Source organism: Cynocephalus volans, chromosome 17 (genome assembly GCF_027409185.1).
Source record: "Cynocephalus volans isolate mCynVol1 chromosome 17, mCynVol1.pri, whole genome shotgun sequence".
Taxonomy (NCBI): Eukaryota; Metazoa; Chordata; class Mammalia; order Dermoptera; family Cynocephalidae; genus Cynocephalus; species Cynocephalus volans.
Genome location: NC_084476.1, coordinates 11,102,397 through 11,124,662, shown reverse-complemented (window position 1 = coordinate 11,124,662; position 22,266 = coordinate 11,102,397). Strand labels below are relative to the sequence as shown.

Here is a 22,266-nt window from a genome sequence, read left to right as displayed (position 1 = left end):
CACTCCTGCACGGTCCTCAGCTCTAAATGCTCCAGTCTCCCGGCAAGAATCCTTTCAAACAGCACATTCACCTCCGCCTAGAGGGACTTGGCTGGTGCTGTGTAGTGCACACTTGGTCAAGGGTGCAGAGTCTGCTCCTGCCTTTCCTACCAGTCACTCTAGCTGCGATTCAAGCTCCGGACGCCCCCTTCTCACCCAGCTCCATTTTATCCTCTGGCTTGGACCTTTCACCAAGCACTGCAGGGCAGCACTCCTGCTTAGACCTCTCCCTCTCGATGCTTGCCTGAGGCTTTACCCATAAACCTGGCTCTAGGCCTCTGGGGTAAATTACTTGCCCAGCTTAACGGGGGGGGGGGGGGGTGCGGAGGGGTTAGTTGGAGAGACGTTAGGTCAGCTGGGTCAGTGGGTTTCCTGAACTGGAGCGAGCTGAGCTGAGCTCAGGGATCCGTCTGGGGTTCGGTAAAGCCTAGAAGGGCTGGGTGGGCGGGGTGTCCCTAGAAGACGCCAACTTTCAGCCTGAGGGCCTGGGGGCTCCCAGGATCTGCAGCTGAGCTGAGAGGACTGGTCCGGGGTACAGCGAGGCCTAGAGAGCTGAGCGGGCTGAGGTCCCCGGAACAGATCACCCTGGGGGAAGGGATAACCGGTGCCACAGGCTCCCAGAGGCCTGGGACTCCCGGGGGTCGCAGGTTGGGCCGGGGTCGCCTGCGGGCTGGGTGAGGCGCGCCGGGCCTAACGCGCTGGGCCGTGCGGGAGGCCGGGGGAGGCGCGGGCTCCGGACGCCAGGTCTCCCACTCCCTCCTGCCGCCCGAGCGAGTCTCCCCCGGAGCCAGCGCCGGAGCCGGGAGGCCCGGAGCCGGCCGCCGCGGCCCGTCCCGCCGAGGGAGCCGCCGCCGTTGTGTCGCCGCCGCCGCCGCCAGGCCGCGCCCCGCCCCTCCCGCCGCCGCCGCCGCCGCCGCCGCCGCCCCGGGTGAGGCTCGCGCTCGAGCTGCGGCGCCGGCTCCCGCCGCTTGGGCCCCGGGCCCGGCCCCTCCCGCGCCGCCCGGGCGATGAGAAGCTGCTTCTGCGTGAGACGGAGCCGGGACCCGCCGCCGCCGCAGCCGCCGCCGCCCCAGCGGGGAACAGTTAAGTGAGGCCCGGGCCGGCCGGGCGCCGGGGAGGCTCGGCCGAGCCGGCCCTGCAGCCCGGGGGGCGGGCGCGGGCCCCGGGCCGAGGGGCGGGAGGAGCCGGGCCGCGCCGAGGCCTGCGGGCTCCGTGCCCGGCCCGCCGCGAGGACAGGCCCGGGCGGCCTCTGCCGGGCTCTGAGCGCCGCGGCTTCCAGTCCCGGCTCGGCCTTGCGGCGGGAGGCGGGAGGGAGCTGGGGGCCCGAGTGCAAGCAGCGCCCCCAGAGCCATGTCCGCCCGTGTGAGAGGCGAGGCGGCCCACCGGGGCACAGACTGGGGGCAGTGGCTTGACCGGCATGGCCTGGGGTCCAGCTCTCTGTAGTCACGTGGGTGCAGATCAGGGTGCACCTGACCCTCGGGCAACATCTCTGGTGTTGGCCATTTCTGTGACCTGGGCACAGAAGAGCGCACACCCACACCCTAGGGCACCTGTGTGCAAGGTGTAATGCCCGGCCTGGGCGCCTGAGACCCGGAGTCCCCATCCAGGAAGGATGGTGGGCATGTAGATGTGACTCCAGCTTAAGTGAGGCACAGGGGACATGGGCTGGGACAAGAGCTGGGGCATAGCGACAGGGGACAGCAAATCCTCAGAGACAGGCGCAGGTGAACAAGGTAGACCCAGGGGCATCCGTGGCCTCTTTGTTACAACACACAGTCTTTTTCACCATCGAAGATGCGAGTCACTGTTCCTGCCCCTCAACAGCCTCTTGAGCAAGGCACAGAGGAAGAACACAGGAGCCAAATGGCTGTTGCCCTTCTCCGCGCCCTGCCCCCAGGAGCCAGAGCCCACTCCGATTTCTGCCACAAAAGCAGACAGCAGCAGGCTGGCTCCTCTTTAGGGGCCTTTGTCTCTGTGGTTCCTTCTCAATATAACCTCATTGTACATTTCCCGACAGCTGGCTGGATTTCATCTAGTTTTAACCCGGCAAGGAATTCTTATCAGCTGCACCAGAAAAGCCTTAGGAAAGTTAGAAGATAAGCTCTGTGGAAGCCTAGATTAACTGAAAAACTCAGTGTCCTCAGAAGGTTAGTTACAGGAGATGGTGACACCTTGCTTGCTCGCTGGAAACTGTGTGGGGTATTTTGAGATTTTGTGCCACGCTCAGAATATTTAAATGGAACCTCTGAGAGATGGGTTTTCTGCTGAGACTGGGCCATCAATACCCATGTGAAGCAGTTGATGTGTCAATTTCTGGTTCATTCGAACCTCAAATCATCTTTAATCCACATTTTCTATTCCTTCCTTCTTGCTAAAGGCATTTTTCTTACCCTGCCTGCATCCTGCTGGTGGACTTTCTCCACTTCTACCTGGAATATTATGCCGTGGCTAAGTACAGGGGCTTTAGAATTAAAGCTCAGCTTAAGTCTTGGCTTTCCTACTTACTGTGTGTTCTTGGGAAAATTAATACACTTTTCTGAGTCTCAGTGGCTTTATCTGTAGAATGCAACTAAGGACAGTGTCTCATAGGATTATGGAGAGAAGTAAATGAAATATCGCAAGAAAAATTTAGCTCAGTGCCTGCCACATGGCAAGTGGTCAGTAAAAGCGGTTATTATTAAAGGTTTATTAACTGATCAATCAGAAGAAGAGTAGCTTGTTTGTTTTTAGACCGCCCTTCTGTTTGTGGTTGTTATTTCATCTTAACAGGACAACTAGGAAGTGATGGTGTAGTAGATGGCTTGGATTCAAGAACTTGGGTTTGAATCTCAGGCTACTTCCTGGTCATCCTAGGTCATTCTAGGCAAGTCATGGAATCTTTCTGAATCTCTATTTCCTTAATGTAAAAGTGGCTTAAGAATAAAGCCTACCCCATAAGGGTAGTCAGTCAGGAAGTCTGTATGTGACTGCATTTGGCACTGCGGGAGGTGGGGATCCTCATGAAATTTAAGCGGGATCCAGCAGCAGATCCTGGTTTTGTGGGTCCCAGATTTACACAGTTGGGGGGGTGGTTATAAGAAAAAGAGTACAAGGATATCTTGCTTTTGAACGTGTTATAAAACCACATGACCATCTGAACACATTGCTAGATACCCTCTTAGGGCCTTGGAAGAGGAAAGGGAGGGGCCCAAAGCTTAATCTCTATCAGTTTCATGGCAGATCTGTTTCTGGGGGGATCAGAATCCAAATGGCCTAGGCCCCTCTACCTTAGCTTGTTGGAAGTACTCCATACTTCATGCTCAAGAGTGACATCCTTGCTACACTGCAAAGTAATGATGGCATTGGAGTCAAGCATGGGAAGTGTCAAAGGTGCTATTATGATGATGAAGATAACAAGTGAATACATGGCTGGATGTGATTGGGCCAAGAACACTGTGTTTTGTTGGCTGTGGTTGAGTGAGCAGAGCCTCCTTTGGTAGTTGGGTTGTAGAAGGGGAGTCCTGGGTTCCTGAAGTTAGCTGCCTCTTGCCAGGCTATTCTCGCTCTCTCTGAGGCCCTCCCTGGCCAGCGTTGGCCCCACTGGCTCTCTCTGGCCTTCTGCTTGCTGGGCTACCCTTGGGAATTGTGGTTTCCCTGCATTGTTTGCGCTGTTTGTAGTGGGCTTGCCTGAGTCAGATCTCTCTCCAGCTGCCTGGGAGGCAAAGCCACTGCAGGGTGTGCTTGACATTACCTCCCTTGTTGGGGACATCCCGTGGGCATGCGTTTGGCTTACTTGACACGCTTCTGGCAAGATGCAGAGCTTGTCAAGGCAGAAATGTGAGAGCCCTGTGGGCCTGGAGCCCAGGGGTTGCACACAGGAGCTTTGTAGCTCATACTTCCCTGAGGACTAGAGGGCTGTCTTGTCAGGCCTGTGGTTAGAATCAACACGAGTTTGTTTTTTCTTTCTTTACATACACACACACACACACACACACACACACACACACACACACACACACACACACATGCATTTTTTAAAAATATATACAGATCAGCAGAACAGAATGTTCAAAAGAATATTCCCTGATCCTTTAGAAGAGAGAAATAAATGAGTTCTTAATGAGCTAAATATTCCTGAGGTGTTGATGAAAATACAGATTCTGGGGCCTCACACCCAGACTTTATTGAATCAGAATCTCTGGGGAAGGGGCCCTGGAATTTTTATGTTTAACAAGCAATTTGAGTTGTACATATGCTTACTGAAATTTGAGAACCACAGTTCTAGATGCTTTTTTAAAAATTGTTAAATACACATGCATAAAATTTACCATCATAACTCTTTTAAATTGTACAGATCAGTGGCATTAAGTACATTCTCATTGTTGTGCAACTACTCTCCAGAACTTTTTGATCTTTCAGATCTGAAACTCTATACTCATTAAAAAACTTTCCATTTCCCCTTCCCTCAGCCCCTGGCAACCAACATTCTACTTTCTGTTTCCATGAGTTTGACTACTCTAGGTACTCATAGAAATGGAATCATGCAGTATTTATCTTTTTGTGACTGGCTTATTTCACTTAGCATAATATCCTAAAAGTTCATCAGGTGTAGCATGTGTCAAAATTTCTTTCCTTTTTAAGGCTGAATAATATTCCACTGAATGTATATACCGTATTTTGTTTATCCATTCGTCCATAGATGGGCACTTAGGTTGCTTCCATCTTTTGGCTGTTGTGAATAATGTTGCACTGAACATGAGTGTACAAATATCTCTTTGAGATCCTGCTTTCAATTCTTTTGGAAATATACCCAGAAGTGTAATTGGATCATATGGCAATTCTATTTTTAAGTTTTTGAGGAATTGCCGTATGGTTTTCCATAAAATGGTGGCTGCACCATTTTACATTCCTACCACCCATTTCTCTACATTCTCGCCAGTACTTCATATTTTCTGGGTATTTTTGGTAGTAGCCTTCCTAATAGGTATAAGGTGATATCTCACTGTGATTTTGATTTGCATTTCCCTGCAAATCAAATGCACTAATGATTGGTGATGTTTCATATGCTTGTTGGCCATTTTTATATCATTTTTGGAAAAATGTTTATTCAAATCCTTTACCCATTTTTTAATTGAGTGATTTGTTTTTTGTTGTTGAATTGTAGGAGTTCTTTTTAGATTTGGATATTAACCTCTCATAAAGATAGATGATTTGCAAATATTTTCTCCTATTCCATAGGTTGCCTTTTAACTCTTTTGGTTGTGTCCTTTGATGCAAATTCTAGATCCTTTATACACATTATAACCCTGTAGGGACAATATACTATCGACTACTCCAGTGTTATGGGGTTGGAAACTCGGGCCCAGTTTAGTTAACTTGCCTGAGTCACACAGGTATAAGTAAGTGTCAGAGCTGGGATTTGAGCTTGGGTGTCTCTGACTCCAAAGCTCGAACCCTTTCCATTCCTCCGCTTTGCCTGCCATTCCTCCCACTGAGCTAGTAGCATAAGGAGGCCCCATGGAGGTCTGAAGTGGTGCTGGTTTGAGAAGGCTTTAGCTACAGGAGAGGAAGTGTGACCCCAAGCCCTGGGAATCTGTTCCTCCAGACCACTGAGGTGCTCCTCCCTATAGATCCTCATTGTTGCTTACGCCTTAGAAATAGCAGAGAAGTGTAGACAGGATTTTTGGCTTAGTTCAGTTGTGTTTCATTTATTTGTTTGTTTCAACATTTCACAAGCTTGTTTCTGAGCCCATCTGCTACGCGCAGTTCCCCCAGCAGTCCGAGTGTGTTCACACCTCTGTGCCTTTGTTGATGCTGTGTCTTCTGCCTGCGAGACTTTTGCCACTCCACACCTTCTAGCTCTTCTCTCACCTCTCCCTGCCTCACTGGGCAGAAGGAAGTGTCCCCTCATTTGCAGTCTCTTTCTTTTGGGATGTTTCCTGCAGCTTGTGGGCTCTATGTCTTCTTCATCGATGTGTCACCCTGCACCATGAGCTTCTCCTTGGCTGTGCCTTATTCAGTCTCAGCCTCAGCCAGAGACCAATTAAATTAGAGCCTGGGGGTGGGAACTGGGGTAGCTGTAGTTTTACAAGTTCTTCAGGGCATTCTTCTTGTAGCCAGCCTGGACACCCACTGGCCCCTGCCAGGCCCTCATCCGGTCTGGACACACTGAGTTAGATCCACCTCTGGAACTGCTCAGAAGTCCCTCCTCTCCTCCTCTGCAGGTGGCTCACACTTGGGTTTCGTGCTTGTCCTGTGTGGGGGCATCAGCGGCTCCAGCATGGGGCTGTCACTGGGAGGGGTCTGACAGGTCTGCTGTCACTGTTGCCCCTCTGCCACTTTATGTGCCCTCCTTAATCCATTGAAACCTGGCAATTTTGAGAGAATAGAAACTTCATTCATTTGTCCTTCCTCCCTCTCTCCACAATCCATTCATTGAGAACCCATTGTGAGCTGGGCATTGTGGTGGTCGTAATGCACCTTTGAACAACTTAGATTCTGCTAGGTAGCCTGGTGTCATAGCCTTCTGAGAGGGAAGGCTGTGCATGTATGTACACATGTGCTTGGGCCACATCAGGATTCTGAGTGACATCACCCATCTGGGCAATTGGAGAAGGATTGGGAGGAGTGGAGGACGTGACCCAGATTTTAAATGGTGGTGTGGGTGTCTGTAGGGCAGGAACTGGGTGCTTTTGGTGGACCTGTGACAGGGAGAGAGAGACTGGGGGACTCATTCTGAGGCTCTTCTACATGGAAGATTACCTTCAGGTCCATTCATTCATTCATTCATTCATTTATTCATTAGTTAAACACCTAATGAATACCTATTATCTTGTACTCAGATTTTAGACTCTGGACCAGCTGTTTCAGTGTCAGCTGTGAGCTAGTTAGAAATGCAGCTTCTCAGCTCCCCACCACCCCCCAGACCTGTTGAATCAGTATCTCTGGGGGTGGAGTTCAGGAATCTCTGTTTTAACAACCTCTCCAGGTGACTCTTATGCATAGTAAAGTTGGATAACTCTTGCTCCAGAATGTAGGACTTTCCATCTTCATCACTGCTGTATCCTCAGTGCTTAGCATGAAGACTCTCCATAAATATCTGTGGGCTGACTGGTATTCACCAGGCCCTGTTAGGTGCTGGGAATGTGGGAGGATGCTTTAGGAGGACTGGCAAGGTCAGCTGGAATTCAGGTATCAGTAAGACAAGCAAGTGAAGATACCCAGCAAGACACTAGGTATACCCCTGAGTCTCAAGAGAAAAGTCTGTGCTGTGTAAGTTATCTTGGAAGTCATCAGCATTCAGGTAGAATGATTCAACATCCAAATGTATGAAAAGAAACTTTCAAGACCTATGTGAAAGTCAGGGAGGGGTGTGGTGGCCTAGCTGACCCGAAGCCAGGTGTTCTAATGATTCTGGCCTGGGAGCCTACTTGCCTAGCATTGAGGTGGCACATTGGCATTTTACTTTGTGGGCACTGTGGCCATGAAGGTAAGAGTATGACTCATCTTTTGTCACTGAGCACTCAAGAGACCACTGCTCTTGGAGCCTCCTGGGATGGTTTCATTTGTAGGGCATCTGCCTTCTGTTGGGGTCCTCCTTTTTCTTGCTCTCCAGGGGACAATACGGCACCACCAGGCAAGACCTGATGGGAGTGGGCAGGTACGATGCTCATTTGCAATAATCGTGGACAAGTCAGCGTGGGGCTCACATGTGTACTGGAGAATGCACCACCCTTCAATGATGTTCCCTGGTTTGTGCAGAGTTGGGCCTGTATGGGGCAGGGCTTTGGCCAGGGCAGTGCTGTAGAACTTGATCCCGGATTTATTTTTGAAGAGTGAATTCCCAGATCTAGCATTGCACTAAGGGCTGCAGCAATCTGAACCCTAGACTTACCACACATGGTTTATGGAAAATCTATGTTTGGTAATCAAATGGTTAAGCATAAGTCATATTAAATTGATGGGTTTCTACACCAGATTCTTCTACTAGGAGAAACAAACTTTCACTGTGGGGAAAGGAAGTGCTCACAATTGTTAGTTCCCTAGCTGGAGAACTCTTTGTGATCTAGGAGAGCTTTGAATAATATTTGCTTTAGTTTCCTAGTATCTTAGCAGCCTGTTGCTACCTGCCCATCCCAAACAGAATTTGTCAGAGGGACTTGACTTCTGACTGGTCCAGACCAAAGTCCAGGAGGTTCCGGGACGCTATCCTTAGGTCCAGTAGGGGACACCTCTCAGTCTGTGTACTGTCCCCCACTGTTGGCCCAAGAGCCAGCTAACTATTTGCCTGGGTGCTGAATGGACCCTGACCTCAGCGCTCAGCCTCCTGAAGGAGGTGGGTCTCTGCCTGCGCCTGTATTACACGGTGGCCAGGTTTGTATGTTTGTGTGTGTTGTGGTGTGCGCTGGTGAAACCTGTCCACGGGCTTCCTCTGTGAGGACAGGGCAATGTCCTTCTGCCCCTTGCCTGCGATTTGTCAGCAGAAAGTGCCAGTAATTGTGGGGTACCAGAGCGGGGCATGGATTCCTGCAGACCATCTCTGCTGCTGGGAAACAGGCAAAGAACCTTCCCATGACAGCTATCGCAGCAGCTTTTAGTGGGGGACAGCCCATTTCCAGTGGCAACCCTGTTCTTGTGCCTATTCCCACAGCCAGTGAAGTACTTTTTCCTTTCCCTTCTCCAGGCCCTCAAGCTGGCAGATGTGGGCAGACAGTTTATGTCTTTGGTGTGCTTGACTTTGGATTTCAAGCAAGCTGATCACAAGCTTGTCCTTCTATAGGGATTTAATCAACCCACCACTTTTGTCATTTCAATTACACTAGCCCAAATTAAACTGCCCCCTCTTAATACTTTGAAATTACTCTCCTCAAAAGTTGTGTGCGAGTCATGCCTTCAGCCCTGGTGGGCAGCGCTGGCGCTGCATCTGAGCTGGCCTCTTTTGCCACGGCAGGGAGGCTAGGATGGCAGGGATGCCGGGATGCTGTGCCCGCTGCCCGCAGCACCTCCTTTGAAGGCAGCGCCCCCTGCCCCCTGCAGTCATTGCCCCCTGAAAGCATTTTAAACTTGGCGGTCCACACCCTGCTGCTGGAAGAGCCTCTGCGGAGAGAGGTCTAAGCTTTGTTAGTTGGGTTTTTATTTCAGTATAGGAGTTGATAAAACAAGATAAACCCCAGGCTCACTAGAGCCATGGAAATTAAACAGATGATATCAAAGTTCCCCTGAGTTTTCAACTGTGATACAGTAGCTCAGTTTTCTCCCAGACTGGGGCCGGGAGGCACGCCTTTGATTCTGAAACAATGTTCAGCATCAGTTAAGCCCAGCACTGCTGACTTTTAGGGATTAAGCACACAGTTGTAGTAATTCTTTGATCAGCTTCAAGGGAGCAGTGTGCCGTCTGTATGATGGGCTTTCTAGTTAAAGTTCATTTCTCTGTGAACCTAGGATGACAGCGTTGGCAAGGGGCTGCAGCGCTGGGAGCTGTGGCCTCCCCAAGCTCTGCTTGCAGTGTTGCAGGCAGAGGCAGGAAGCAGGCTTCCTCCTGGCCTTGTTGTGTCATGTTCATTGAACACAGCATGGTGGAAGAAACCCTCCTGGCTTGTAAACACCTCCCCCTCCCCATGTTGCCCAGTCCGTACACACGTGTACATGTACACGCACGTGTGCACATACACTCTCACTTTCCTGCCTTGCAGAGGAACCCTCTCAGGGGCAGACACAGGAACAGCTGCCTGGAGTGAGGCTCTGCAGCACCCAGCCTTGGATATGATCTAGCAGAAGCTGTATGCCCTCTCACGGGAGAGGTCAGAATGGGAGTTGGGACCAGATGACCTGCAAGGTTAAATTAGGAGGGCCAGCTCAAGGTCGGTGTCATTACTTCACTCTCCCCATGCCCAAGAGCAGATGTTACTCCCAGGCGCCCCACCACCTTCATTCCTCACCTGGCATTTACTGAGGATTTAGTTTCAGGTTGGCTCAATCCTGTAGTTCTGAAAAATCTCAGGATCGTTATCTTATCCAAAACACTGGGACAACTCTTGGCTTTCCCTATGGAGCCCCTCCTCGCAGCCACAGCTGGGATGGCACACGTTTCCCCATCTTGCTCCTCCTTCCTCCCGGCTGGCCCTGCGACTTCCAGGGTAATGGAGCCCCTGTGTGCTGTCGATCCTGCTCGCAATATGCCGTAGATCAACTTATTCCCTCCTGTGCGGTGCTCGGATCTCTCTCATTAGGCCTAAATTTACCTCCATTCTATACAAACATGGCCTTAGCTCATTTTTATTGTTGTAAATTATTTATGAGGGGAATGTTGAATCTTGAAACTGAGGTGTGAGGAAAATTAATCCCATGTTACTTTTATCTTTCTGTACTTTTCTCCCCCTTGCTTGACTTATTGAGCTATGTCCAGAGAAGGAAGAGCTTCGGCATTTTAAAATATAATTAGTGTTGAAACTGCTTTCTCTGTCAGATGGGATGTTGGTCTCTATCTGTGTTGTGTAATGGAAAGAGGATCAGGCTGGGGAAGGAAGACGTGGTTGCATTGGCTCTGCCCGCTGCATCGCGTCTGAGGACTCTGTACCTTCGTTTTCTCTCTTGTGAAATAGGGTGTAACACGACCTGGCCCCCTCCCAGGTTTGATGTGTGAGCATCAACGGAGAAGGAGCCTGAGAAAGCTTTCTGAGAATTGCAAAGCTTTGTACAATCACAACAGAGGTGTAGAGTGTGTTTTGTGTGCAGTTAGGATTTTCAGAGACAGGTGATTGCTGAAGAGGAGCTACTGAGATAAAACTGGGACTTGTCGCAAGAAGACCTTAGTATTTTGTGTTTGGGGCCAGTGTTGCCTCTTGCCAGACAGGTTCATGTTGGTCTTAAACACCCCTGCCTTGCCCTCCACTCCCCGGTCACATTGGCTATGCAGGCTCACATGAATGGCCTCTTCTTCCCCCTGGCTGAGGCCTGGCCTGTGACCCAGGGTGGCCGGGCTGGGGGTGCCATCCCTTCTGGCTCGAGGCTCCACGCAGCCCGGGAATAGCTGAGTGCTAGTTAATAAATGGCCTTTTGTTAGGGAGGTCAATTGAAGTGACCGCAGAGATGCTGTTAAGAGTAATTTGCAGTTAGAAAATATGTAATTCAGGGCAGGCTGCTCTGAGCTGTGGCCTCTGCCTTGGGTGTCTCGGGCGTTCCTTGTGAAGAGCTTCCTCGGCTGGTGGTGGTGCTACCTCCACCGCCGCCCTGCACGCCGAGGAGCCATTTGTCTACGTTTCACAAAAGCTGCCTGATCCCCAGTGTGCGACTGACTGCCCTGCCGGTACACACGCAGGCCCAGCCCCTTTGTCTGCACTGGCTGGTTGCCGCCTGGCTGGAGGCCGCTGCGGCCATCTTGGGGCCGCCGCGCTGCACCCTGTGGCATGCCGGGAGCAGCGAGGGGCATGCCGGGAGCAGCGAGGGGCATGCCGGGAGCAGCGAGGGGCATGCCGGGAGCAGCGAGGGGCATGCCGGGAGCAGCGAGGGGCATGCCGGGAGCAGCGAGGGGCATGCCGGGAGCAGCGCCCTGCCCGCCCTTCAGGCCTTGTCTCTGAGGACATTGCGACGAGAGGATGTGACTGTCAGCCTGGGAGATGCTTATTTATCCTCCCTCCGTCAACTCCTTCCTTCCATTCTTCCCTCTTTCCCTCCTTCCTCTTCCTTCTTCCGCATTCTTTCATCCTTCCCTCTTTCCCTCCCGCCCTCTTCCCTCCTTCCCCATCCTTCCATCCTTATTTCCTTCCTTCCTCCCTCCCTCTCTCTTCTTTCTTCCTTTTTTCTCTCACTTTCTTTTCTCTGTCTGGTAGTAGAGGCCGTACTATCTTAAAAAACAAAACATCCCCTCCCAACCTGAAACTTATCTCACATGTTCTTTATTAAATTCACAGCATGATATTTTAGCACTGGCGGAATTTGTACTTTCTGTTAATGAGTTATTAATTGCAAAACATTTTGGGGAACCCAACAGAAGGTACCAATATTTTGCAAACTGCAGCAATGTTATTTTCATGTAACCAATAATACAGGGTTTTTCAAGTGCAGAGACTTTTTGATCACTGCTTGCTTTGGACTGGCAGGTGTAGATATATAATTCTAAACCTTTACCGGGGACATGCATGTGTATTCATTCAGTAAATATTTACTGGATGCCTACTGTGTGCAGGAAGTGCTAAGCCCTGTGCTTCATGCAGATAAACCTGCCCGGTAAATGAAATTTGAAAATAGAAGATGATGCAGCGATACAGTGTGGTATCTTACACTCTCCTCTGGCCTTCTAGAAACTTATTTTCAGTAGAATTAAGTAAAGCATAACTTAGTTTAGCTTTTGTCATAAGTGGAAGCTGAGAGTGCAGCTATGCCAGGAGCCTTGGTTGGGGATTTGGCCCCATTGCAGTAAGTCTGTTTCTGGGAACCTTTTGTAGATTCCACTGACTACATGGGTGACTTGAATACAGCATTTTGATTGTTCCTATTTAGGAGGCTGTAGTCATTTTTAATGGCCTCTGCCTTTTTTGATTCTAGGCTGAATAGTAAGAATATTCCTCCTGCCTGCCTAGTCAGGCAGGGTGTTTTGTTTGCTTTAGATGCACTAACCAGCCTTGAGAGATCTGGCAGAACTACAGCCAGTAGAATTTAATTGCTGCAGAAGGAGGTGGAATTTAACTTACTCTTTTTCACTGCTTATCCTTTTAAGAGTACTTAAATTAATTTACATAAGGTGCTGCCTTCTTTATTTGGTTTCTGGTGCACTGCCACTCGAGCTGCCCAGGACCAGTGTGCTCTGTATTCTTCCTGTCTCCTCTGGTCACATCAGGAGGCAGTCAGCAGCAGAATAATAATTCCACTTTCTTTCCCTCCTTTTGTGCCCAGCAAGAATTATGGTCATTGTTAGTATTTAGCTTTGAGTAAGTGACCACATGATCTGGGGGATTAAACACAACAAAGGGATGTGCTAGTTTTCTAGGGAATGGCGCCTACCACTACACTGGAGACGTGTGCCCAAACCCCGCCAGTGTCATCTGTGTTTGGTTGAGTGCCTACTGTGTACCGGGGACCTCTCCAGGCCCTTCATGTACATCATCTCCCTTAGTTCTCACAACAGCTCTGAGAGTGTCAGTATCGTGACCTCATTTTGTAGTTGAAGAAAATTGAGGCTCTAAGAGGTTAAATTGCTTGCTCAAATTCATCAGCCAGTAAGTCATGGAGCCTGGACTCAAACACCATTCTCTTGCCCTGTGCCCAGAACACTATCTTCTATGTGTGCAAAGCTCTGTCTGCTGAAAGTCTACCTTGGTTGACGTAGAGGCTGTGGATTTGGAAGTCTGCACCTCCATAAGGATATTGAATGGGAGAGAAATGAAAAGTGTTACACTTAGCTATGTCTGATTTATCCTCAGAGGAGCCACTTACTAGTATCTGTTCTGAAATCAGGCAGCTGGACGATAGAGTCGAGAATGATTTGCTTTTGGGTTTGAGTCAAAATTACCTCCTGACCACAGGGACAAGCACTCATTAACTATGTCAGCTTAGTGTTCAAAGCTAACTTGGGATGAGTGCGGGCCAGTGGTGATTTGGATTCTTGATCTGAGGAAAGGGTCAGGTAAGGTCAGGGCCCCTTTGGCTGGTTCAGGTATGTGGAGCTTAGCTCAGGATATTTACCGCAAGATTCTGGTTCTGTTTGAGGCTGTATTGTTCACTTTAGCTAAATTTGTGCTTTCTTTTTCTTTTTCTGAACCAGGATCAATCCACCATGCCTGAAGTCAAAGACCTTTCAGAAGCCTTGCCAGAAATGTCAATGGATCCCATCACGGGGGTTGGGGTGGTGGCTTCTCGGAACCGAGCCCCAACAGGCTACGATGTAGTAAGTCAAGAGACTAGTTTGTACATTTTTCGCACTAATTCAACAAATATTTACCTCCTTTGTCCAAAACCCTCTGACTCTGGTGCGTAACATGTGTTTCTTCCCTGTAGGAGATTAAAATAATCAGGGGAGGGAAAGTATTGCCAGTGGAGGACACTGGGAATATCCTGGTTTGAGAGTCAGAGTACCTGAGTGCACCTGGGCCATTTCCTGTCCTTGGCTGAGTCAGTTGACCTCTGTGATGGTCATTTTCACCTTTGGTAAAATTAAGAGGTTGGAATCATTGATTTCCAAAGTCACTTCCAGTTGTGACATTTCATGAAAAGGGTCCAAGAGTCTCTGAAAGACCCCTGGTGGTTGTCATATGTTGTCATGCATGTGTAAATGTCACAAATATGTTGTCACACATTTGTATATCTCTTTACAATTTATAAAATAGTTTCCTACCTGTGAACTCATTTAGCTCTCATGAGTCCCTGGAAAGCTGGGAGGGCAAGTAGCTTTATCTCCACTTTGCTGATTAGGAGAACCCAAGCTCCGAGAAGTGAAGTGGCAGAGTTGGACATGGTGAATAATCAGGACCAGACTTCCTCCCAAGCCCAGTGCTGTGACTGCCCACACCACCAAGTTAGCAGAGAACTTTCCTTGCTTTTCAGCAGACATCTGTGCTGGTGTTCAGTAGTCCTGATGGTTGGAACTGGTTATTTTGTTGTCTCAATAGATAAAATCCAATTTGGGTAGAGCTTAAAAACTGCAGAGTAGCATTAGGAAGGTTTAGTAAACAGTGAATGTTGTCATGTGTTCTGAGATTCTAAGATGATCTTATTTTTACTTTCCTCATCTTGTTTAAGACATTTTATTCTTGTTCATTGAAAACGTGTGCCAAGAATTCAAGTCTCATTAGCCAGAACTGAAAACCTACCACAGTGATTAAATTAGTGTCTGATGTCCCCAGGGCAGGATGGATGCAATGTCTGGTCCAACAGAGCCCTAAGGTAGCATTTCCCAACCTCAGCACTGTTGACATTTGGGGCCAGATAATCAGATAATTCTTTGGAATGGGGCTGTCCTGTAGATCATATATTTAGCAGCATTCCTGGCCTCTGCTTAGTTGATGCCAATAGCACCTGCCCCTCCTCCTCCAGAGGTGACAACCAAAAGTGTCTCCAGACATTGCCAGATGTTCCCAGGAAGAACTGGTGGGTGGGCAAAATTAGCCCCCATTGAGAACCACTGTGGTCAAGGCAGATCTGTTTTGTGTCGGTCAGCGCTGGGTCCTGGGTGAGGAAAGAGGAGCCTGTTCAAATATTCCACATCACTTTCTCAGCTGTTTGAAAGCTATGAACATTTTGAAAGTGAAAGAACTAGGGAATCTTTTTTGACAAAGATTTTTTTTTTTTTTTTTGTCTTTTTCGTGACCGGCACTCAGCCAGTGAGTGCACCGGCCAGTCCTATATAGGATCCGAACCCGCGGTGGGAGCGTCGCCGCGCTCCCAGCGCCGCACTCTCCCGAGTGTGCCACGGGCTCGGCCCAGCAAAGATTTGAGTCTTACCTGCTGCCTGACTTCAAAGTGCCGTTTGAATGTATAACTTTACAAAAAATACAATCATTAGGTATGGCTTTGTGCCTTAAGACTCACGGGGAAGCTAATAAAAGTGCTCCTGATTTGAGAAGCCCAAGTGTCTTTTGATGAGTTAGGTAGGAAGCAGTAAGTTGTGAATCAAGGCGGGGGCTGGGAGCTCCAGATCTGTGGGAGAATGGGCTCAGGGGTGGCTCTCCTGGGAGGACTCGCACAAGCTCAAGCCCAGAGCCTGAAGTTCTCTTCTGTTGGTCTGCGTCTTTAACATTCCGTTTGTATCTTTGGGGTCATCTTGAATGCCTGGCTAGTGGGAGGCAGATGGCCTTTGATAGTTTGGTTTTCTGAAAGTCTTGGTAAGTCTGACAGGAGCAGAATCTATCCCTATCATTTTCTCCTAACATCTAGCTCGGGGCGGAAGAGCACAGTGTCAAATGAGTAAAATTAATAAGCACATTTCATGGTTATGCTGTAGCATGCATTTTAGTGGAAGGTGAGCAGGGCAAGGGGCTTGAGCTAGTCTGCCTGGTAATTACCCAGCCTCTGCATGGCCAAGAGTGGAGACTGTCTGGGCTCCTTCTAAAAGCCCTTTCAGGCAGAGAGGTGGGCGTCATCTCTTTGTACTGGCCTCAGGACTGTTCTTAGATAAGCATCTCTTTCCCAGAGGTCTGACCCTGAGTTTGAGGGGGATGGCGAGGAGGGCAGGGTGAGAAGAGGTGCTTCCCATTCCTTTTATCTGGAGTTTCACATTAAGTCAACATCCAGACCAAAGTGCAAGGCTTTTTATAGTGGCCAGGCAGCAGAAATGCTTAGACAGAACTCCAGCGGATGAGGAAGCCCTGCCGTGGATTGTGGTGAGATCTCTGTCTGTCTGTCATATCTGCTGTAGGATTAATCCCTCCTGTGCAGAGTACATTAAGTACTGTGACCGTGCAGCCCTGTGAGTTAGGCACCAGAGGGACTGCTGACCCCAAGTAGCACAACCATTTTTAAATTTTTTAAAAGGCCTGTTGCTGCTTGAAGTAAGAGATGCCAAATGTTCATTTATAAAAATTTAATTCAATAACTTCCCTACTCTCCAGGTCAGAAGAAGCTTCTTAGACTAGGGGATTGGGGATTATTTGCTAAACTTCTCAATTTATGGTCCCTATTTCTGCAGTCCTCTCTGAAATAGTCCCCCCTTCCTGCTCCACGGCCACACTATTCAGATGCTGGAGTGACTGGTGCTGACATTCCTTGCTGTCAGAGGTCGGGGTGGGTCTCATGCATCCTTGTGACACCACATGCCTGATGTAATAATGACTCTGTGTTGTAGATGCCTGGTGTTTGCCAAAGGTAGTGCATGCTATTTTATCATATGTGGATGGTCAGTTTTCAGAGAGTTGTAATGCTGTAAGAAGCACATCATGCTGCACCTTCTCTGCACAGAATTTAACCTTTGATTTCCAGTCACTCTGGGGTGTTTCAGTGTCTTGGCATCAAGCTGGACATCACTGAGGATCACTGTTGGGTGTATTTCCATGACATAGATCCTACCTTTTACCTACATCCGTTTGCCCTTCTAAATGAGTGTTTACAGCTCAAAGACTAAAGCCACAACACTGTATTTATGAGATGCCTCTTTCTTTCCAAAAAGAAAATATCTTCTTTTTCTTGATAATATATATTTCTTGGTAGAAAAACAAAACAAAAAGTCAGCAATACAGAGAAAGTGAGTATAATCACATACTCCAGAATGTTTTAATTTTAAGTTATTTATTCGAGTTATTTTTTTGAGTACCTACTATGTTCCATCTAGGAGCTGAGGAAACAGTGATGAGCAGAAACATGTACAGTTCCTGCCTTTACTCTAGACGGGGAGGAAGGCAGTTATGTGACCACACAAACAAATATAAAATGAAATTGTGGTAAGTGCTTTGAAGAGAAGTCCATATAGATTGTGTATCTTTCAGGTCTGACTTTCCAGATCTATCCATCTCATGATAAATCCCAGACTCTGACAGCATGGATCCTTATATCCTACTTCCAGAAATCACTCCCTTCGTTCCATACCCTGGACCCTGCCAAGTGTCTGAAGCTTTCCCGGGATACTGCCTTGAGTGTGCTCAGGGTTCTTCAGTGCTGGCTTTCTCCCCTGCCACTACACTGTGCCTGTCTGGGTGACATCTGTGAGGTCGCCCCTTGGGTGCATTCAGCTCCCTGCTCACCTGGAAGCCACTGCTCCCACCTTTCTGACCTGTATGGGGATTGGACCCTGCTCTCCCTGGTTCTCCCTCTCCTTCTGTGACCTTCCATGGCATCCTACAGAACATCTGGCACCAGACTTGCTTTTAATGAGACTTTTCTGGGGCTGTGGGGTGATGGGAGGAGTAAAACTCAGAGAATCCTGACCCCTCCTGTGGAGGTCCAGCTCCTGCTCAGACCCCTTCCTTGCCCAGCTCCTGCCTTGCTTTCAGCTGCCTTCATTCTGCCCGCCTCAGCAAGGCACTCAGAGCTACCACATCTCAGCATCCAGGACTAACTGCGTCCTAACCTTGGATACAATAGGAGATTTTTTTTCTTTTTCCTCACTCCATTCCCTTCCTAAGAAACCCCACCCTACACATAGGAGTCTTTCTGGCACAGTGACCCTGAAGAGACAGATTAGCCCTGGGCTCAGTGACTGTTTCTGGAAGTCCAGATGCAGGATTCTCAAGCTTTAGTGGGCCTCAGTCCCTACAGGGCCCCGCCTCAGAGCTCCTGCCTTACGGTGCTTGTCACACTTGGACGTATCTATAAGAGTGAGGGCCTGAATGATAATACACATGCTTGTTTCAGTGGAAGGCAAGGATCCATTTCTCAAGGGTTGCTCTGGTGTCCATATAGAGGACAAAAATCCAAATTCTTTGGTTTGGCATATGTGATTTCAGTGTACTTTGCAGTCCCACCTCCTCCTACTCATCCCTCTCCTGCCCCACTGATTCTCTCACTTTCTCATGTCCACAGTAAGCAGGGGGATTTGTACCATTGCCTTTGACCCCATCTTTCATATTTCCAAAATGCTGAAGCCTCCCTTTTAAAGTAAATTTTACTCATCCTTCCATATCGAGTTCATATTTGTGTAGCTCCGTAGCAAAACTTTCCCTGACCATCTCTCATTCGTTTATTTATTTACTTCTTGGTTTCACAGATACTTATTGACCACCTACTATTGTACAAGGTACTGGAAATCCAACATTTTGGGAAGTTTGAGTTCCATAATGTGAAAGGTGAGAGATGAGGATGGGCATGTGGATAAGGCCAGATCAAAACTGAGGATTGTAAGGCACAGGGAGGAATTGGGCTTTTATTCTCAGGGTGGTGGGAGTTGTTAAGGGATTTTAAGGAAAGGAGGTTCTTTGTCAGGTTTGTATTTTTAGAAGTTCACGTGGTGTGCCCAGCAGGAAAATGATTGGCGGGGATAGGCACTGAGGCAAGTGGATGAGCTTGGGGGCTGTGTGTTAATGCGGGTGAGAGGTGGTAGCCATGCCCAGCCATTGACAGCAGGAATGGAAAGAAGAAGGTGGATCTGAGGGCTATGGGGACACTGGACACGGGAACCTAGTACTACTCTTTGACAGAAAAAGCGGATTGAGTGTTGGGAAGTGGGTGCAGAGGTGAGGAAAGGGAAGGATCAGAGTGACATGCGGGTGTCTGTCCGGGCAGCTGTGTGGATGTTGATGCTCTCTGTTGAGAGGAACAGAACAGCCAGTGGGTTGAGGGTGGGAGGAAGATGATTGGATCAGTTTGGGACACGTGGAGTCTGCAGTGCTTGGGAGACATCTAGGTGGAGCCCTAGGTCTGAAGGTCTGGAGAGAGCTCTGGGGATCATGATCATATAGCAAGGACTATGGGCAGGACTGGGCTTGTCCAGGGAGGCCACAGAACTGGAAGAGATGATGTGTCAGAGTTGGTGGAGTATCACTGTCTGAGTATGGGCCAAAAAGGAGGCACTCACAAGGGGACCGAGGCAGAGCATCCAGACAGGTAGGTGAAACGCTAGTAAGAAAACTAAGGGAAAAGGAGTATTTCTGGAAGAAAGGGTGCCCAGTAGTGTTTGAAGTTGCCACAAGGGTGGGTGAAATGGATCTGAAGGGTTTCCGTTGGGTGTAATGACAAGGAGCTGTGAACCTGGTGTAGCCTCAGAAGCAAGGTTGGAGTGGACTTGAGCAATTGGAGGGGACGACGAGGGACTGGGGGTGTGGATGCCCTTTGAAGGAGAGGGTGAGGAGGAGGCAGTAGCTTGAGGACGACACTATCTCAGGGGCCTTTTCCCCTTTGCTTAAAGGTAGGAAAGTGCCGAGCGTGTGTAGTTGCTGGTAGGAAGGAGCCATCAGTGAGGGAGGGGTGTCGATACAGGAGAGGCGCCACCTGCAAAGCAAGGCCTGTGAGGGCAGAGGAGTTGGGATCCAGAGCCAGTCAGAGAGGCCAGAGGTCATGTTTAATGCTGGCTCCTTCCTGCCACTATGGGCTGGGAAGCCAGCCTTGGCCGTGGCCTCCACTGGCAGCACATGGACCAATCATCCTGCAAGTCTCCCTTTCCCCTTCTTTCTGCTCTCCTCTCCTCACATAACCCTTTCTCTCAACACTGTTTATTTCTGAAACTAAGTAGAGAACAAAACATTTCCTAAAAACTGTTGGACCTGTATAATTTTAATATGCCCAAAATGTATTAAGAATTGTCTGAATAATTGGAGTTTCAACTATTTAAGCTGTCGATGGTGGGGGAGAGAAGAGGGGATCAGCTCCTCTCTGGACCAGTGGGCAGGGTATAAGGAGCATAGGGAGGGATAAGTTTAAAATGTCAATCCTGCAAATGAGGTCCTTACCAAAGTAGGAAAAGAAAAACATTCTACTAAATGGTGATACAGGTTCAAGCAGGCTTGTATTTTTGTATAGTGCTCAAGGAATTTTAAAAAATCACATGAAGTTGGTAACAATATTTTGTTAAAAACATATGGTAGATATCAAGTGGAAGATGTAAGGCATAGTCAGGTGTCTGGTCTGATCACAGCTGTCACATGGATTTCCAAAAAGCCAAAGCTGTGGTGGGAGGCCCCTAGCAGGGCAGGAAAACCACGCTTGTCATTATGGGCCAGAGGACAGTGAGAACCCGGAGCCTCAGGCAGTAGCCCTCCTGTGGCTCTGCCTCCCTGAGGCGAATGCAGAAACAGGACAGCAGTTGTTCCTGTTGTCCCGGGTTCCCTCTGCATATAGCTTTGCTATCCAAGGCCCACTCCTAACTGCAGAAGTAACCACACACTTCGAGTCCTGCCTCACAGATTGGCATATTTTCAGAACCAGAGATTGTTTTGATAAAAGGCCCCAGGTGTTCCTCCTTTTTTGTTTTGTTAGAAAATACATTAAACTGAGATTTACTGAAAACACGGAAAGTGGTTTTATGACCTGCACTTGGGCCTTTGTTTCCTGTGGCCTGAATTAGCAAACTTCTGTTGACTGTCTTGTATCTTCCCTCGACGTGCCCCTTTGTCCTGATGAGCCCTGGCCCCAGGGGAGTAGAGCAAGGCTGCTGCGAGGATGCACATGGCATACTTAGCACAGTGCCTGGCGTCCGGGAGGTGTTCAGGAGGCCAACAGCATTATCGTTAGGATGACTCTATCAGGAAAAGTGGCTTAAATTGCCTGGCTGTAGAGGAGCTCGTTTTCTCTTCTAGGCTCCCCTCCCTCACCAACTGTGAATTTTTAGTTTTGACCCAAAGACTTTAGTTCCCACTAATGACTTACTCCATAGTTGATTGATCTGGAAAGTGAAGAGGACTGGTAGGAATGGTGCAGTGTTCCAGTACGTCCTTCTGTTCACGAAAATTTCGTATTCGCTATTTAGAGAGGCTTCTAACAATGAAACCCCAATTAATTGGACTGATGGAAAAGATGAGGCACTTGCTTTACTTTTTCTTTCATTTTTTTTTCAATTAAACTTTTTATTTTGAGATAATTATAGATTCACGTGCAGTTACGAAGTAATGCAGAGAGATCCTGTTTACCCTTTTACCCATTTCCCCCCAATGGTAACATCTTGAAAACTCTAGCACAGTATCACAACCAGGATATTGACGTCGAACACTTGTGTTTTAAAATGTACCCAGGATTTTGTTTTTATTCAGGGATGGTGTGGCTTAATAGATCAGGAGAAGATTGCCATTGAAAGGATAGTTTGTTACTCATCGTTCCCAAGAGAAGTGGACACGACATGCCCTGCGGGGCCACTCGGGGAAACACCAGGGTCTGTCAGGAGGTCGGTGGGGAGGGGGCAATAGCGTGAGCAAGACTTTACTGTGGTTTCCAAGGGCAAGGCAGGGCACGCAGACTTAGGACTGTCTAGTGTGAATAATGTCCTCATGCTCTAGGCTGTAGGGGTGGTCTCTACTTGTCAGGTTGCTGGCCCTGGTGTGATTTAGGGCAGGGGGACACCATACTGGGTTGCAGGAGCCTGATGAAAGGAGGTGTATGGGGGGGGGTATGGACTCAGGATTGGTTGGTTTGCATATCAAAGGCATGCTCTTAGGCAAGTGATTTACTGTCTCTAGGAATTAGCTAACCCTGACAGGAGGAGTCCCTCCCTGGGTCTACAAGGCCCCAAGATACCAAAGCATCATAAAACACAGAAAAAAAACCAACCCATAATACAATTTCCATCACCATAAGGATCACTCATGTTGCCCTGTAGTAGCCACACTCACTCGCTTCCCACCACCACCTCCTCCTTAACCCCTGGTAATCACTCATCTGTTCTCCATTTCTGTAATTTTG

At 48.7% G+C, this 22,266-nt stretch overlaps 1 protein-coding gene across 2 annotated transcripts in view; it reads left to right on the top strand.

Annotated features, from left to right (window-relative positions):
- The first annotated feature begins 998 nt into the window (after positions 1 to 998).
- The window catches only part of MVB12B (multivesicular body subunit 12B), a 181,965-nt gene continuing 160,697 nt past the window's right edge, over positions 999 to 22,266 (top strand). The window contains exons 1-2 of one of the 2 annotated variants that reach the window (XM_063081984.1): positions 999 to 1,121; positions 13,778 to 13,900. In XM_063081984.1, the coding sequence (XP_062938054.1) occupies positions 1,047 to 1,121; positions 13,778 to 13,900 (198 nt within the window). In that variant the 5' untranslated portion in view covers positions 999 to 1,046. The remainder of the gene's footprint in view (positions 1,122 to 13,777; positions 13,901 to 22,266) is intronic. The other variant, XM_063081985.1, reaches the window with a different exon arrangement.